The following is a 17001-nucleotide window of genomic DNA, read 5'->3' as shown; positions in this document are numbered from 1 at the left end:
TTGATAAATGACAGCTATTTACCCAAGATTATGAAAGAAGACATTCTCTAGAATCTTTAGGATTTCATTATTGTTTCTTTAAATCTCCAAGCTCAGAAGTTTTGATAATGTAATTTATTCTGTTATTCTAAGGCAGCCTGAGTGAGTATGCAGTGGAGGTAGGGCCATGACAACGGTGTGAGGGCTGCCATTTCATTTTAGTATCAAGTCATTTCAATATGTGTTTCAATACATATAGCACTGCATTACATAGTTCTTCTTTCCTTCTGCCTCATCCAACCAAGTTTGGCGAGTGTGCCGACTTGGCCACAAAAGAGAAGCCATAAAGACACACTAAGCTAGTGCTGATATCCAGTCAGGTGACATAAACCAATATGACCTATTAAAAATATGTTATCACCAAGAACATTTTGAAATTCGGTTTACCAGTTGCCACACTATCATAAAAATCCTTTGTTTCTGACCACTCCACATTAACACAATATAACACACAAAACCAAATCAATAAAAGAAAAAAACTTGCAGCTGTTACACACCCTTTTCAGTGGATCAATGTAAATTTTCGTGTAAAAGAGCTGATCATCATCATTATCCTGGAGATTCCATTGTTGAACTATACGGTTGATATATGGAGCATAGCCAATAAATCCTGCAACACAGCAGAGAGAAAGTAGATAATTTAGGATTCAAAGACCAAAACTGGTGTCATATTAATTTCACTGACCAGTTGAACAGAGTTGTGAAGTCATGAAGTCTAATTCTTACGTTGGAATTTCACACCTCATCATGAAAGAAATATGAATTATTGAGTGCCACTTGTTTTATATATAAACTCCAATAGAGTGTTTGCTACCAACTGCAAAACAGAAAATAACCAAACTCTTTTTAAATAAATGTGTCTCCAAAATTAATTGACAAAGGAGGGAGAACTAATGTTTTCCAAGGATCCTAAGGGAAAGAGATTTACTAGGAAAAGAATAGATTGAGACAAGAATTTTTTCTCTGACCTTCTACAAAGCTCTTCTTGGATTCTCTGCAGAAAACTCTCTTACAGGATAAAATCTCTACTACGATGGTTTTACTGTCAGTGCCAGAGATGCTAATGCAATCAAAGGAATGCTGGATTTGTCACTAACTGCAAACATCCCAAAGAAATTTTATATCTAAGACATTTTGGAAATGTTTCCATTACTTTGGCCAGTCATCATTGTGCCTGCTAAACCATTTTCTGGCTAGGTTTTTTGTGTCATAGTCTGGAAAAAGGAAGTCTAAAATTGGATTGTTCTCCTTGGCCTTAGAGCATAAGCATTAAGACTGCCAATAACATTTGTCTATTAAAGACACAAACGGAATCATTTTTCCTGTCTGAATCTTCCTCTGAATTATGGAAATGCAGCCAAGCTGCTATGTTTCACTGACATTCAGTACTTTGAAAAAGGAACCAATGTTACTCCTGTAAGTTGAAGAAAAACCTTTTTAACTGTCAAAATTAAAATTTTCTTAAAAGAATTTTAAAAATTGGTCCAGGGAAATTACTGTTACCAAAAAAAAAAAAAAAAAAAAAAAAAAAAAGAAAACATGACCAAAACCAATCACTGGTTGCTCATTTTTTGGTTCTTGCCATATAAAAAAATTTTTCTTTTTGGAGACAGTCTCCCTCTGTCACCCAGGCTGGAGTCCAAAGGCACAATCTTGGCTCACTGCAACCTCTGCCTCCCGAGTTCCCCTTCACCTTCCGCCTCCTGCCTCAGCCTCTCAAGTAGCTGGGATTACAGGTGCCCACCACCATGCCCGGCTAATTTTTGTATTTTTAGTAGAGATGGGGTTTCACCATGTTGGTCAGGCTGGTTTCGAACTCCTGACCTCAGGTGATCTGCCCGCCTCGGCCTCCCAAAGTGCTGGGATTACAGGTGTGAGTCACCAGGCCCGGCATCAAATAAAAAAAATTCTATAACACTAGAAGATAACACATTTTTTAAATCCCATGGCCAATCTTCTATGATGAAAAATGTACCACACAGAGACATGCAACATTTTTCAATGGTTTATATTACTGTTCTTCAAAAATTGTTTCCTTATTTGACAGATCCTAAATGTCCTCAATAAATGAAAAAAAAGCATCTATTTTCACATTACATATTTTATCTGATTTATATTTTTCTATTAAAAACTTTTTTTGTGGTTATTTTTGGAGATGGAGCTCTCACTCTGCCACCTAGGCTAGAGTGCAATGGGGCACTCATGGCTCACTGCAGCCTCCAACTCCTGGGCTCAAACAATCTCCTCACCTCAGTCTCCGAAGTAGCTAGGAACATAGGCATGTGCCACCATGCCTAGATAATTTAAAAAAAAATTTTTTAGTAGGGATAGGATTTCCCTATGTTGCACAGGCTGGCCTGAACTCCTGGGCTCAAGTCACCTTCCTGTCTAGGACTCCCAAAGTGCTGGGATTACAGGTTTGAGACATGGTGCCTGGCCTACCACTACTTTTAAAAACTAAATAGTATGCCCATAAACAACTCATGTTCCTTAAATAACTGTAAATATGTGATCTGTGAAATTATTCAAATTTTTATTAAACATTTATATTTTCTGCCATTCTCTAATTATTTTGACTATAGAAAGCATAAGGATGATGCTTTGATATCTTTTTATGATTACTTTCCCACTTATAAACACCTTTTCCTTAATTAAACTGGCTTACAACTGTACTTGCTTGCTAATTTCTTGCTGTTTCCAAAGCATTGTGAGTCTGTCTGAAACCTAACCACTTGAGTACATACATCACTATTTGAGATAAATTTACATGAGATTTCACTTGCAAGTCATCTTCAGAAAATGTTCAACAAGTATAAATAAAACATGTCTCAGAGTTCCATAGCTACATATTTCCTTTAAAAAAAAATGGTTTTAAACAATGGAGGACTTAGAATAAGTTGTAAGATTAGACATATGTTACTGAAGTCTTGACAGTATGGAGGCCATGATGTGGAAGCAGCACCCATCCATGAGCTGAATGCTCAAGCAGAGAAGTGAGGGTGGGTACCCGTATTAGGGAGAGGCTTTGACGGTTCACGAACTGGAAGTCCAACAGAGAAAGACTGCTAAGGCAAGAAGCACAGAGTAACCAATATGATAAACCCTGGGTGCTCACTTGAATATGGAAGTTAAATCCAAAGGTGGTAGATAGATTTGGAGAAAAGAAAATGGTCAAGAGATCCCAGAAAGCATTACCTGTAGAAATATTGAGACGAAGAGGAAAAGAGATTTGAAGCCAGGCAGTACAAATTGGAATTTAAGGTTTCAAAAGTACAAAATCTATATGAGCTATCAAAGTTCCAATGTACAACTGTGAGAATAGGTTGATAAAATAAAGTGCAGGTGCAAAGAGCTGAAATTGAGGCATTACCAAGAAACTAAATCACACCCTAGTGGCTAAGCAAAGCCTAGAACCTGCAGCAGCACTTATTTTAACTAGCCTGGAAAGTATTGGTTATACACATGTAGACCATCCCCAAAATCCATTTTTCCAATGTGGTTTGCAATTTGTACCCAATTTATTTCTCTAACATGTCCTTCATCCCATTTGGTTATGTCTTTTGTCCCTACGTTTACATTAATCTCAAACTAGTTAAAATAAATTTGTAGCCATTGCAATGTCCAAAGCCTAATTTTATTTAATTTCCAAAAGGCTGAACTAAGGAATGTGGTAGTTCGTTCCTTTAATCCATGGTAACACAGCTAATGCAATATTAAGTATACCCAGACACCCAATGTTAGATATTTTTCACTACTGAGTTCAAGACAGATCATTTATTTACTCCCAAAATGTTTAAAATCAGATAATATTAAGTAATACCTATTCTTAAAAGCTACTTGATTGAAGACTGAGAATAATTTTTTTCAAGTAAGGAAACTTACTAATCTTATTATCCTATAGCAAGAAAATTCTCAGTGTGTCGTAATTAAAGGAACTGGATCCGTAATTTTCTTCTTTTAACAACAGAATTTCTCTAGAAGTCACTTAAATTTGAAAAACATGAGTTTCCTCACTTATAATGTGGAAATTATAACATTCATACTACCTAGTGTTTTTAGGAACACCAACTCACATAATAAATGGGAAAATGCTTTGTCAATATAGTAATAGTAAGATAAGGGTTATTTAAAACTTCATATCTAAAGTTACTACATCTACAAAAATGGTTGTTTCATTAGTCTTTATAACTTGCATTAAACTTTTCTTCCAGTATCTAACTCACCTCCTGAATTCAGATAGCGTTTCCCAATGTGCACAACAGGATATTTGTCTGCTAGTCTTTTATCTGGCCACAGAATTCCATCTGCTGCAAAGACCACTTTGTGGTTTGCCTTTTGGAATTTTTTTAGAACTTCTTCTGGACCACCAGCAAATATGACATCAAAGCTGTTCAATGAGGAAAAAAGGTGTTTTAAAATACACTTGTCAGAATCCAGGCACATAAACCATGAAAAGTTCCCTAGCAAAAGTCAGAATCTAGAATACAATGCAAGATTAATACTTGTGCCAACTATTTACACAGAACACCAAACAAAATTTCTCTCAAATTACATGAATTGTATTGAGTTATTAGTGTTTATATTACATTAGCAAATGAAGTCCAAATGAAAGACAGCTTTTTTAGTGTTAGCCTTAATTTTTTTTTCAATAATCACTTATTCCCAAATTGAAATTCTCAAACAGGATTGAAATGTTAGAAATGCAGTTACTTGTTGTATAAATTAATAATACAGATACAGTCATTTACAGAAGTTGCCATAACTGCCTAATATTTCTAGTAAATTTGTACCAGTCCATTACAGTTTCTGAAGAATTATCTTTGACAAAATGTGTTTAACTGCCAAATGTCATCAATATATGTTGAATATTTGAATGACTGTTTAGCACGGAATCTTAAAATAAGTGTGTACAGAAAACTGTAGGTTTTTAAAGCTCAATATACTCGGGGGAAATTTTTATGAAAAATGACACTACCATTTAATATCTATAATTTCATTGATTTTTCTGATGACCTTCTTCCTCATAGTTCATTCACAGAATCACAATGAATTAACAAAATGTGAAATATAAAAGTCACTATCAAAATTTTTCTACTTTGCAATAAGTTATTTACTCATTACAATCACAAATTATTTTACATTTTTTTACATCAGTGCACCTTAAGACCAAAGGTTTCCAGTAATGATAAATTAATGACTTACCATCCCAGGTAGCTAATAGCATAATTGTAAAGCCACTCACATCATACAATTTGAAGTCTGCCAAGTGGGTTTCTAATCCCAGCTCTGCCACCTGATATGCGAATAACCTTAGGACAAGTCACTAAACCTCTTTATACTTTACTACTTAAGTGTAAAGTATAAAATGGAGGGAAAAGTAGTATCTATATCCTCAAGTTAAAATTTTAAAAAATTAAAAATAATTCCTGGCACACTGTAAACACTGAACAAAGTTAAAAATTAACATGAAAGGGACTAGAGTGAAGGGAGAGACAGAGGAAAACTCACTTCAAAGCTTTTACAAATCTGTAGGTTAAAATAATTTTATTTTTAGCCAAATACTTGTACTTTTGAAACTGAACTTGAAGTTACAATAAAATTTTTCTGACTGAAACCCCAAACTTTGCCGCGTATATTTAAAAAAACTGATTAATCTGACATTACAAAACATAACGCTGTACTTTTTCTGCTAAGTACAACTGATTTCCTCAACTCGATTTAATGGTAGTATTTTCCTCAAGACTGTAAGTTGTTGATAATTGTTTTTTTAATAACGAAGACTGGGAAATAAGACCAGCTTTATGGGTAATTGGGCCATGAGAAGTGAGGCAAATAAACCAGTCTCTGAAACAGAGACTACCATGCGAGTGATAAACAGAGCCTTTGTGCATTGCCTGGAGATGGGGAAAAATAGCTTGTGATGTCAGAGCATCTTATGATTGGAGACTCCGACCAAACTGAATATGAAATTTTGCAGGTAGCAGCATGCATACAGTGTGGCAATTCCTTAAGGATCTAGAATTAGAAATGCCATTTGACCGAGCAATCCCATTGCTGGGTATATACTCAAACAATTACAAATCATTCTTCTATAAAGATAAATGCACACATATGTTTATTGCAGCCTTATTTACAATAGCAAAGACTTGGAACCAATTCAAATGCCCATCAATGATAAACTGGAAAAAGAAAACGTGGCACATACACTACATGGAATACTATTCAGCCATGAAAAGAATGAGTTCATGTCCTTTGCAGGGACATGGATGAAGGTGGAAACCCATAATTCTCAGCAAACTAACACAGGAACTGAAAACCAAACACCACGTGTTCTCACTCATAAGTGGGAGCTGAACAATGAGAATACATGGACACAGAAAGGGGACCATCACACACCAGAGCTTATCGGTGTGGGGGAGGGGGGTGGCAAGGAGAGGGAGAGCATTAGGACAAATACCTAATTCATGCAGGGCTTAAAACTTAGATGAGGCCAGGTGCAGTGGCTCACGCCTGTAATCCCAGCACTTTGGGAGGTCAAGGCAGGTGGATCATGAGCTCAAGAGATCAAGACCATCCGGGCCAACATGGTGAAAACCCATCTCTACTAAAAACACAAAACTTCGCTGGGTGTGGTGGTGTGCACCTGTAATCCCAGCTACTTGGGAGGCTGAGGCAGGAGAATTGCTTGATCCCAGGAAGTGGAAGTTGCAGTGAGCTGAGATTGCGCCACTGCACTCCAGCCTGGCGACAGAGCGAAACTTGGTCTCAAAAAAAAAAAAAAAAAAAAACCCCTAGATGATAGGGTAATAGGTGCAGCAAACCACGATGGCACATGTGTACCTATGTAACAAACCTGCATGTTCTGCACATATATCCCAGAACTTAAAGTAAAATAAATATAAAATTTAAAAATTAAAAAAAGTTATAAATGCACTTTGGAATGTGAGTGAATATTTTTTGTCTTTGAAACCCTAATGATGGATACAGATTATATAAATAGTACAGCTCAAACTATTAATAAATGTCAGTTGTTTGAAAAGGAATTATGGCAACTCTTATAATTTAGCGTTTTATAAGCCTGCATTATCTTTATAACAAAACACAATTATTTTAAGGCAAAAAGTCAAGACAAAAGTTATCACATAATTCAATTAAAAATTTGCCTTTGAAGAAAAATTTCACATTGCTGAAACTTTTCCTATCTCATTCTAGTAGCACTGCTATTTCTGTGTTTAAGTACTTTAGAAAAGTTATTTGAACTTATTTAAAACTTCTCAAAAGGCAAGAAAGGTTTCCTACTTAAATTTATTTTGGCTACAAAAAGTCAAATTGTCAAATTTTTAAAAATGCACACAGGTCATAAAAATATTCTCACAGAAACTGAGTCCATTTACATATGAAGAAAATAAAACTTGCCATATGTAACTGTGGTAAGTATGCCTGGGTCCTGCAAAAACCATAAGACTCTACCTGATGTGGTCATACTGAGTCCCCTGCCAGACATGTCAGTGCTCTATCTCAATACATGACTGAGATTTTCCTAAGTGTTTTTCCGTTTTGTCCTTCTGTGTTCCCTACTTCTGTGACACCATCAACCACATAGTTAACTAGGTTGAAAATCTTTCATTCAGCCTTCACTCCTCTCTTTCCATGGCCTATCTCATGGAATCTTTTCCCTAATCCTATTGATTCTGTCTACTTAATTTATTTTGCATTCAAATCCTCTCCACTCCCACTAGAAGCCACAAGGCTAGATTAATTTTAAAACCCTAGAGACCTCCACATTACCTATCTCTTCCCCACTCATAATTAAGACTGTCTGACAAACTCTTTTAAAAATCATTCTGTGCCAGTTCCCAGACCGTATCAATGGTTCTCAACCATGGCCTACAGCAGGAGTCAGTAAATATTTATTCTCTGGCCTTTTATAGAAAATATTTTAGGTCTTGATGACCATACTGTCTGTCACAGTGACAACGCTGTTGCTGTGCTGCAAAAGCCACCACAGACAACATGTAAACAAATGAGCACAGCTGCATTTCAACAAAACTTTTTGCAAAAACAGGCAGTGTTACAAGCCACAGAATCCATCATTTTGAGTCTCAACAAGAAGCAAAAGCTCCCATATAGCCAAAAAAGAAAGCAACAGAAGTGCTCCCTAACCTTGTCATTGAGCCCTGATCCTTTATCATTATAGGCATAAACTTCAGTGAAAAATTATAATCATCCAAACTATCAGCAGCACAGAAGTAGTTTCACACCTGATAATTCTTTCATCATATCTTCACCTGAAACATATGTCTGTACTTCCAGAGATAATTAACACCATAAACCAATACTATAGATCCACTCCTAACCACCCACCATCAAAACACACACACACACACAGTTAAAAGTACCCACTTACCCAGCTGACCTTGCCCAACAGATTATGATAAAAATCGCAATGAATTGATTAAAATTATTTTATAAATTTTGGAGGGAGGGAAAGGGAGTTAGTTGGCATAAAATGAATATTATTTTAACAGCTAAATATTGAACCATCCTGGCATTGCTGGGATAAATCCCACTTGATCATGGGGTATTTTTGTTGTGCTGTTGGAAAGAAAATAAGTGTATCAACGGGATACCTATACTTCCATGTTTACTGCGATACTATTTATAATAGCAAATATATGGAACAAATCTAAGTATATATCCACAGATGAATGGATAAAGGAAATATGGAGTACATATATAATGGAATATTATTCATCCATAAAAAAGAAGGAAATCCTGTTATTTGCAACAACAAAATAGTTAGAACTGGAGGTTATTAGGTTAATGACATAAGCTATGCACAAAAAGACAGTATCAGATGGTCTCACTCACATCTGGGAGCTAAAAAGGTTAAAGGTGCCAGGCGCAGGGGCTCACACCTGTAATGCTAGCATTATGGGAGGCTGAGGCAGGTGGATGACGAGGTCAGGAGTTCAAGACCAGCATGGCCAAGATGGTAAAACCTTGTCTCTACTAAAAATACAAAAATTTGTGGGGCATGGTGGTAGGTGCTGTAATCCCAGCTACTCAGGAGGCTCAGGCAAGAGAATCGCTTGAACCCGCATGGCAGAGGTTGCAGTGAACTGATATCGCGCCACTGCACTCCAGCCTGGGCAACAGAGTGAGACTCCATCAAAAAAAAAAAAAAAAAAAAAAGTTAAAGGTAGAGAGTAGAATGATAATTATCAGAGGCTGGGAAGGGTGTGTGGGGGCCAAGTGGGATGAAAAGAAGTTGGTGAATGGATGCAAATACACAGTTAGATAGAAAGAGTAAGTTCTAACACTCTATAGCAGAGTAAGGTGACTATAGTTAACACACTGTGATATGGTTAGGCTTTGCGTCCCCACCCAAATCTCATCTTGAATTGTAATCCACATAATCTCCAAAATCCCCACATGTCAAGCGAGACCAGGAGGAGGTAACTGAATCATGGGGGCAGTTTCCCTCATGCTGTTCTCGTGATAGTGAGTTTTCATGAGATCTTATGGCTTTAAAGGGGCTCTTCTCGCTTTGCTCAGCACTTCTCCTTCCTGACACCTTGTGAAGACGGTGCCTTGTTTGCCCGTCGCCTTCCACTATGATGATAAGGTTCCTGAGGCTTCCCCAGTCATGTTGAACTGTGAGTCGATTAAACCTCTTTTCTTTATGTATTACCCAGTTTCAGGCAGTTCTTTACAGCAATATAAAAATGGACAAATACACATTCTATATTTCAAAACAGCTGAAAGATAGGTATTGAAAGGTTCCTAACACATACAAATGATAAATATTTGAGGTGATGGATATCCTAAATACTCTGACTTGATCATTACCATTCTATGCATGTAACAAAATATCATATGTACCACATACATACGTATAAATATTATGCATCAATAAAAAAGCTAAATATTACGTGGGGGATGTTCCTTGGAATAGTATATAATTTCATTTGCTGAATATGAAATCCTGGCTGAAGCTGGGCAGAGGTGGAAGTCAATGAGGACATTGTCTAGCTGGAGGGTTACTTCCTCCAAAATGACTTCTGAGAGTGGTCCAAGAGCTATAACACCATCTAAGATAAAGAGCAGCCAAAGAGAAAATGGTGGCAAAGACTGCAAGCTGCTCAAGCTGCTATCTACCTGTAGGACCATAAGCAATATCTACTTGTTTCGGGGTCAGTCTCTTTACTTGTGAAACGATAGAATAAATTAAATGAAAAATTCCCTCTAGTTAAGAAATGACAGTTAAGTTTATTTCTGCAATATTAGAAATCTCAAATATGATACATATTTAATGCACAATAAGTGTTCATTAAATCAATGAATAAATAACGAAGAAATAAACATTTAAGAAAAAAATTGAAATTCCTATCATCTACTATGATGTAGCCACCACACGCCAGATACAACAAATACCAAGTTGCTGAGAAAGAAATATATCCAGAGATGAGAATTTCTGCCCCAGTCAGTCCCCCAGCCATAGCAGCTAGAAGCATATTTTACAGATCCAGCCACAGCAGCCAGCATCATATTTTGAACATGATTGATGCCTAGTACATTTTCCTAAGAAGAATAAAATTCAAGCAGACAATCCATTTTGGGAATACACACCTACATACATATAATAGTCAGACAAAATAATCACATATAAGAATACCCAGGGGCAATCTACACATATGTGAACACCTAACACTTTTTTGTACATTACCTTCTTTTCCCTCATTTCAATCTACTCACGAATATGCTTGTCCATACTCAGCAAACATTAAGAAGAACATTTGAACAATTTAAGAAAGGAAACGTCACTCATTTTCTACTTAATTCCTAAATACATTTCACACTATTCTAGATGAACCAGAAGGCAGTGCAATATATTTAAGTACAGCTAATAATTTCAATCTTTCCTTCAAAAAAAAAAAAAAAAAGGGGAAGAAGAAAGCAGTACAGAAACTAGGATCCATGATGTGGTTTGGCTTTCCTTTACACTAATATAATGAAATGCTGCCCTTCACTAATGACTAAGTTCCTTGCATCTGCACACTTAAAATGTCATCACCACCAAGAAAGCGTCAAATAAATCTGCCACTGTTAGTTAAAATTATAGATATTGTATTTTACAAGTTTTTCTTTCAAAAAACTTTGTCTTTTCTATAAATCATGTAAGACAATATAAAAGTCAAGTATGTTAGGAATGCAATCTGAATTACGAGAGGTATAAAATGTATCCTAAATACAAGTAAGATCTGGTCACCTTTAGAATAACACATATAAATTATTCTTCAACATAACAACAAAATCATAAAAATGTTATTTTCAAAATAATATCTAAGTGACTCAATAAAACACAATCTTTCACAACTTTCCCAAAAATAAATGATTCTAAAGAGATTATGCCAACATTCAGGTTTTTTAAAAGCTATGCATTCTTTTTCCACAATGTTTGTTCTGTTTTGTCTGCAGAATTAGTACAATATACATGAGAATTCCTTGAGGGTGGCATCTATTTATATCTCTTTTTCTATAGTATTAACTTCAATGCCTGGATTACATTTTGTGCTCAACATATGTATCCTGAATGCAAAGTGGAAAACCTGTTCACTGATGCCACTTTTTCAGCAAAATAATGATCAATGAGAAGCCAAAAGGAAAACAAAAGTTGGCTGACATATGAAATCAGAAACAATATCCTCATATTCATATTTTCTAATCAAAATTCAACTTTTAAATAATTTCCATCCTTTGGTACTTAAAAAGTTCAGATATCTTCCTGCCTTTAGAAGTCATCTTATTTCTCCAAAGGAACAACAAAAAATCTCAAAAAATAGTTTCAAAGCATCCACCATTATTTTCCCTTCTTAAGAGGCCTGTTTCTTCTTCTAATGCAATTCACCATTACTCAACTGATTTCTTGCTATTGCACCCTGAATGTATGTAATTGAGGAACAGGCCCCAGCTTCACTGTGTGAAACACACAATTACAATTCAGCATAACTGAAAAGAAACTATGCATATACAATCAAAGTGATAAGGTACACTAGTGAACAGCAGGGATTTGTGTGACTGAAATTATCCCTCCATTTTAACCAGTATTTATTTATCTTGGATCAACTTTGCAGATCAGAGCTGCCTAAGAAACTGCTCAAATAATGACTACGCTTTACATTTATTTTAATTATATATATCAACTTGTATAGTATACCATTGACTACCATTCCAATGTTTTTTTCTGTTTAGTCTTTCCTACTGGTAACTTAAATTCGCAACAGCCAATTCTTTTATCTTACCTCAAACTCATAATCATCTTTAAACAAATACTTCAAAGAACTGGGAGGTTTCTATATATCAATATCTTTGAGTAGATATTTCCATAAAAGAAATACTCCTTTTTTGTAAGGCCAGTAACCACCACCAAATGTCTTTCAAATATTTCATATACCGGGAGTCTTCAATATGGTGCACATCTACATTCTAATCAGTTGAGTTACACAAAGTGCCACCAATGAAAGTGTAAATGTCTGTCCTGTCCCAAATTCAAACTCAAGTATTAATTACGCCAACATTATTTCTAACTGTTTTCTTCTAAATTTCCTTAAATCTAAAAGAAATTTTTAGTCAAAAAGAAAAAAGAACAGTCAAAATTTTTATTAGGCGACTTTATTTGATGCCCCCAAATCTGGAAAACTTACCTCACCATAGGTTTATTTTAGGGCCTGAGACTCTGCTAGTTTATATTTTACTGTAAGCAGCACAGCAAAAGTTGTGTGAGGATATTAAGTATGTATCAAATTTACTCCCAAGAACACAAATAATTTGTTATATTTTGGTTTATATATTATCCTTACAAAAATAATAAGCACTAGCCAACATATAATAATTAGGTCTGATCACTTCTCTTCAATATGACGATAATAGAAGAAATATAAGCTTTGTAATTTAATTCTAAAACAAATGTAAAGTACCCAGTTATAAAACTCAACATGCTCATTCACTTGATTAAGGTATACTATAAAATATTTATGACATCATTTTTCTCCATAAAGGAGTTGATAGCTACCAAATTGTAATATTTGTCCCCAAAATTTTCATTAGCCTATTTAAAAAAAAAATCACCAAATTCATATTTTTTGGTGTTCTAATCAAGGAGAGATTATCAAACTTTATAAGCCATTTTAATTGCAAGGAAACACACAAACACTGAAGCATGAAATAACTTGCAAAAAAGATTGAATTTATTATATGGATATCTTCAGTTTTCCTTTTGTTCTGAGAATAACCTAAAACCTTGCCAAATATTTATTTTTATCTAAATTAAGTATAATAAATCTTACCCTACACATTATATTTATAAAGAGCCAGTTTCTAATTTTAAATGTTCATCCAAAAGTAATTTTAGTATACATATTCCATGGAAGGAATGTGACAAAATTGTTTCCAAATTAATTCGGGCTTTTTAGCATGTCTAAATGGCATACGGGATAATTATGGGGTATTGGAAACGTTCTAAAATTGAATAATGGGGATGACTGCACAACTCTGTAAATTTAATTAAATTCACTGAATTTTACACTTACAAATGTTTATGGTATGTTATATAAATTATACCATAACAAAACTGTGTTTCTCAAAAGGCTCATCTAAACCACGAAGTTTATAAATCTCTGTATATTTTCATATAATAGTGACCTATGCTTCCATAAAACTAATTATTACAGTTGAATTGTCCTTAAAAATACCACGTAAAAAATAAGAACGTGTTTGCTTTATTAAAATAAATATATCCTGAATTCCAGCCCTTTACCAGAACTAACCTTAATTAAGAGTTTAAGAATTGTGTTACAGAATGGACATCATATTTCAAACCATTTACAAACAGCTTAGTTCACTTAATTCATTCTCCCGGGCCCTAGATTACCTACAATTTTCAACTAAATTCATCACTCTGTATATACTTTTTAAAAAGTGTGTTGTTTTTAAAAACTAAGTGGGGTTAAAAAAAAGTTCTTATGTGGCTTCAATTGCTCATCCCTCTTTACTCCCCTGGCTACTTTCTCATGACCCCTAGGTTTTTTCCACAGGGTAGTCATGGTAGGTAATGACGGAGAAAATGTTAATGACTCTTCTTAGACAATTATTTGGCTGAGTGGGCACCCATGTTTTCAGTTAGCTGGCTGTTCTCACAGGAGTTGTAAGAAATTTTATCTGTTTGTTTCCGTGATATATCCCAAACACTAACAGTGCCTGGAAGACACTGTGTCTTCCATTAAAATTTTATTATCTTTTCTGTCAAGCTAGGTCTTAAAGTATCATCTAAATCAACAAACTCAAACTCAAGCTGGCTTTAGGTATCTCACAGTGTCCTAATTCTCATGAGAAAAAAATAGGTCCCTCACTATACCAGCTGTCCACAAGGATAAACGTTAGATAGGGGGCCAGAGGTGGCGGATGGTGATGTGAGAGTAATGGTAGGGAAAAGGAGTTCTTCCTAAAACCCAAAAGGAACCTTGGGGATCTAAAATCTTTACTGACTCGTATGTAGTAACTCTTACAAGGAGAATCTGCCTCAGAGCCAAAGTGAAAATGTACATGTGACAAGTTTAAGTTGACTAATATGGTTGTTTGAAATCCATGGTAATTTCAAACCAAAACATACTCAGTATTTATTCTACAGAGCTATTTTAATGAACTTGGTATTCTTTTTCTAAGTGTAAAAAAAACAACAAATGTTGTAGAAAAATTGCCAGTACACTATGGTTAACACTTGCCTTACCATACTTCATCTTGCAAAATAGGTAACCACAGGTAGAACTTAATTTTTTGCGTAAAATATAACAGGAAAATTTTACAGATGCAAGTGTTACGTACCTTTTGAAAATTTTTAACTGTGTATGGCACACTTTATTATACTAATATCTATTTTCATTTCATATTTTACAACTTTCTTATGTATATTAATGCATAAAAGTATTACTCTTTTCATCTGCAAATAATTTGTGTCTTTACATTTTCAAGTTGAGAAGAAACATATAAAACGACTTTCCTAAGTTAGAGGAGAAAATTCACGAGGGCTTAAAATGAGCAATCAATAGCAAAAACAAATAAGATACAGAGAATAAAAGAAAGGAAGTAGTAACTAATAACTCACGACAATTTGATGTTATTATAAAATTATAAGAAGATGGCAAAAAAAGACAGTGGATATTTTAATTAGGAGAGGGAAATATTACACAAAGTACATTTACATTAAAAAGGTTCTTCTTTCTTAGTAACACAGGCTTTCTTATGTCTCACTTGTATTTATAACTTTGCGTGGTCTTTTTTCTTCTGTTTAACCAGAATCCATTAAGTCACCCTTCTCAAGAGTAAAGCTCAATATGATATTTATTCTTAACTCAAGACTAAAGTATGAATTTCACAAAAACGTTAGTTAGCTCTTGCCATGTTGTCTCATTAGTGTTCATGATAATTCATTGTCTTTGATGGCATTACATCAAGTCAGACCATGGGTGATATAATTTGAATCTACATCCCCAACCAAATCTCATGTTGAAATGTAACCCTCAGTGCTGGAGGTGGGGCCAGGTGGGAGGTGACTGGATCATCAGGGCAGTTTCTAATGGTTTAGCACCATCCCTCTAGTGATGTTCTCATTACAGCGTTCTCACGAGATCTGTTTGTTTAAAAGTATGTAGCACCTCCCCTCACTTCCTCCTGCTCTAACCATGTGAGACTTTCATTCCTCCTTTGCCTTCTGCCATGATCCTAAGTTTCCTGAGGCCTCCCCAGAAGCCAAGCAGTTGGCCAGCATCATGTTTCCTATACAGCCTGTGAAACTGTGAGCCAACTAAACCTCTTTTCTTTATAAATTATGCAGTCTCAGGAATTTATAGTAGCATGAGAACTAATTAATACAATAGTTTTATAACTGAGTAATATCTACTTTTTAAAACAATGATTCCTTGTCAATAACTTTTTTTTAAATGGAGTCTCGCTCTGTCGCCAGGATGGAGTGCAGTGGCACAACCTCGGCTCACTACAACCTCGCATTCTGGGTTCAAGAAATTCTCTGCCTCAGCCTCCCAAGTAGCTGGGATTACAGGTGCCCGCCACCATGCCTGGCTAATTTTTTGTATTTTTAGTAGAGACGGGGTTTCACGATCTTGGCCAGGCTGGTCTTGAACTCCTGACCTTGTGATCCACCTGCCTAGGCCTCCCAGAGTGCTAGGATTACAAACGTGAGCCACCCATCCAACCATATTTTAATACATCATCTACAAATACAAATCTCAGCTCTTTAAAAAGTAATTTAATACAGATTTTAAAATTCACAGGTGTTTCTCTTACCATTCAGTAAACATGACAACCAGATCATCTTGATCAGCATAGTGTTCCATGACTTCTTTCATTAATCTCACTTTCTGGCCCCCTCCAATACTATTAATTCCATCACCACCTCTCCATTCTTCTCCTTGGCCAAGGACCTATGAACAAAACATTTCATTCCTGAGCAAAACTCAAATTATGAAAGTACTATGAAAAACTTAAAGACATCATCAACTTGAACAGTACTGTACAATAACCACTCTTCTAATGTTTCATGAAATCATGATGTTAGAAAAAAAAAATCTAGATGCCTAAGTGAGACCATAATTCTTTAATGTTATCCATCCACAAAATGCCCTTCTCAATTTTACCATCTCAAAAGTTGTGAGTCTAACCCAAGGAAGTAGACCCAGAAAGTATTTCTCACATTGTATCATTTTATTCCTATTTGTTCAGACCAAAAAGAAGAAAAATGAATAAATTTCCCATATCACTTTTTTTAATCTGGCAAGAAATCTTTATGATCAATATTGAAGCTCAGTGACTCCTTGATGAGAGGCCTTTAAGTGATTTTCCTACTGAACCCAAATGGGTTTTTCAGGGAATTACAGAGGGCATCAA

At 35.2% G+C, this 17001-nt stretch overlaps 1 protein-coding gene across 1 annotated transcript in view; it reads right to left on the bottom strand.

Annotated features, from left to right (window-relative positions):
* The window catches only part of PLOD2 (procollagen-lysine, 2-oxoglutarate 5-dioxygenase 2), a 100167-nt gene that overhangs the window by 42296 nt on the left and 40870 nt on the right, over positions 1-17001 (bottom strand). The window contains exons 3-5 of the mRNA XM_011966112.1: positions 16402-16538; positions 4263-4426; positions 537-649 (exon numbers count right to left, since the gene is read on the bottom strand). Of these exons, the coding sequence (XP_011821502.1) occupies positions 537-649; positions 4263-4426; positions 16402-16538 (414 nt within the window). The remainder of the gene's footprint in view (positions 1-536; positions 650-4262; positions 4427-16401; positions 16539-17001) is intronic.

This window comes from Mandrillus leucophaeus, unplaced genomic scaffold (genome assembly GCF_000951045.1).
Source record: "Mandrillus leucophaeus isolate KB7577 unplaced genomic scaffold, Mleu.le_1.0 Scaffold744, whole genome shotgun sequence".
Lineage (NCBI taxonomy): Eukaryota > Metazoa > Chordata > Mammalia > Primates > Cercopithecidae > Mandrillus > Mandrillus leucophaeus.
This window is presented reverse-complemented; position numbering and strand designations above follow the sequence as displayed.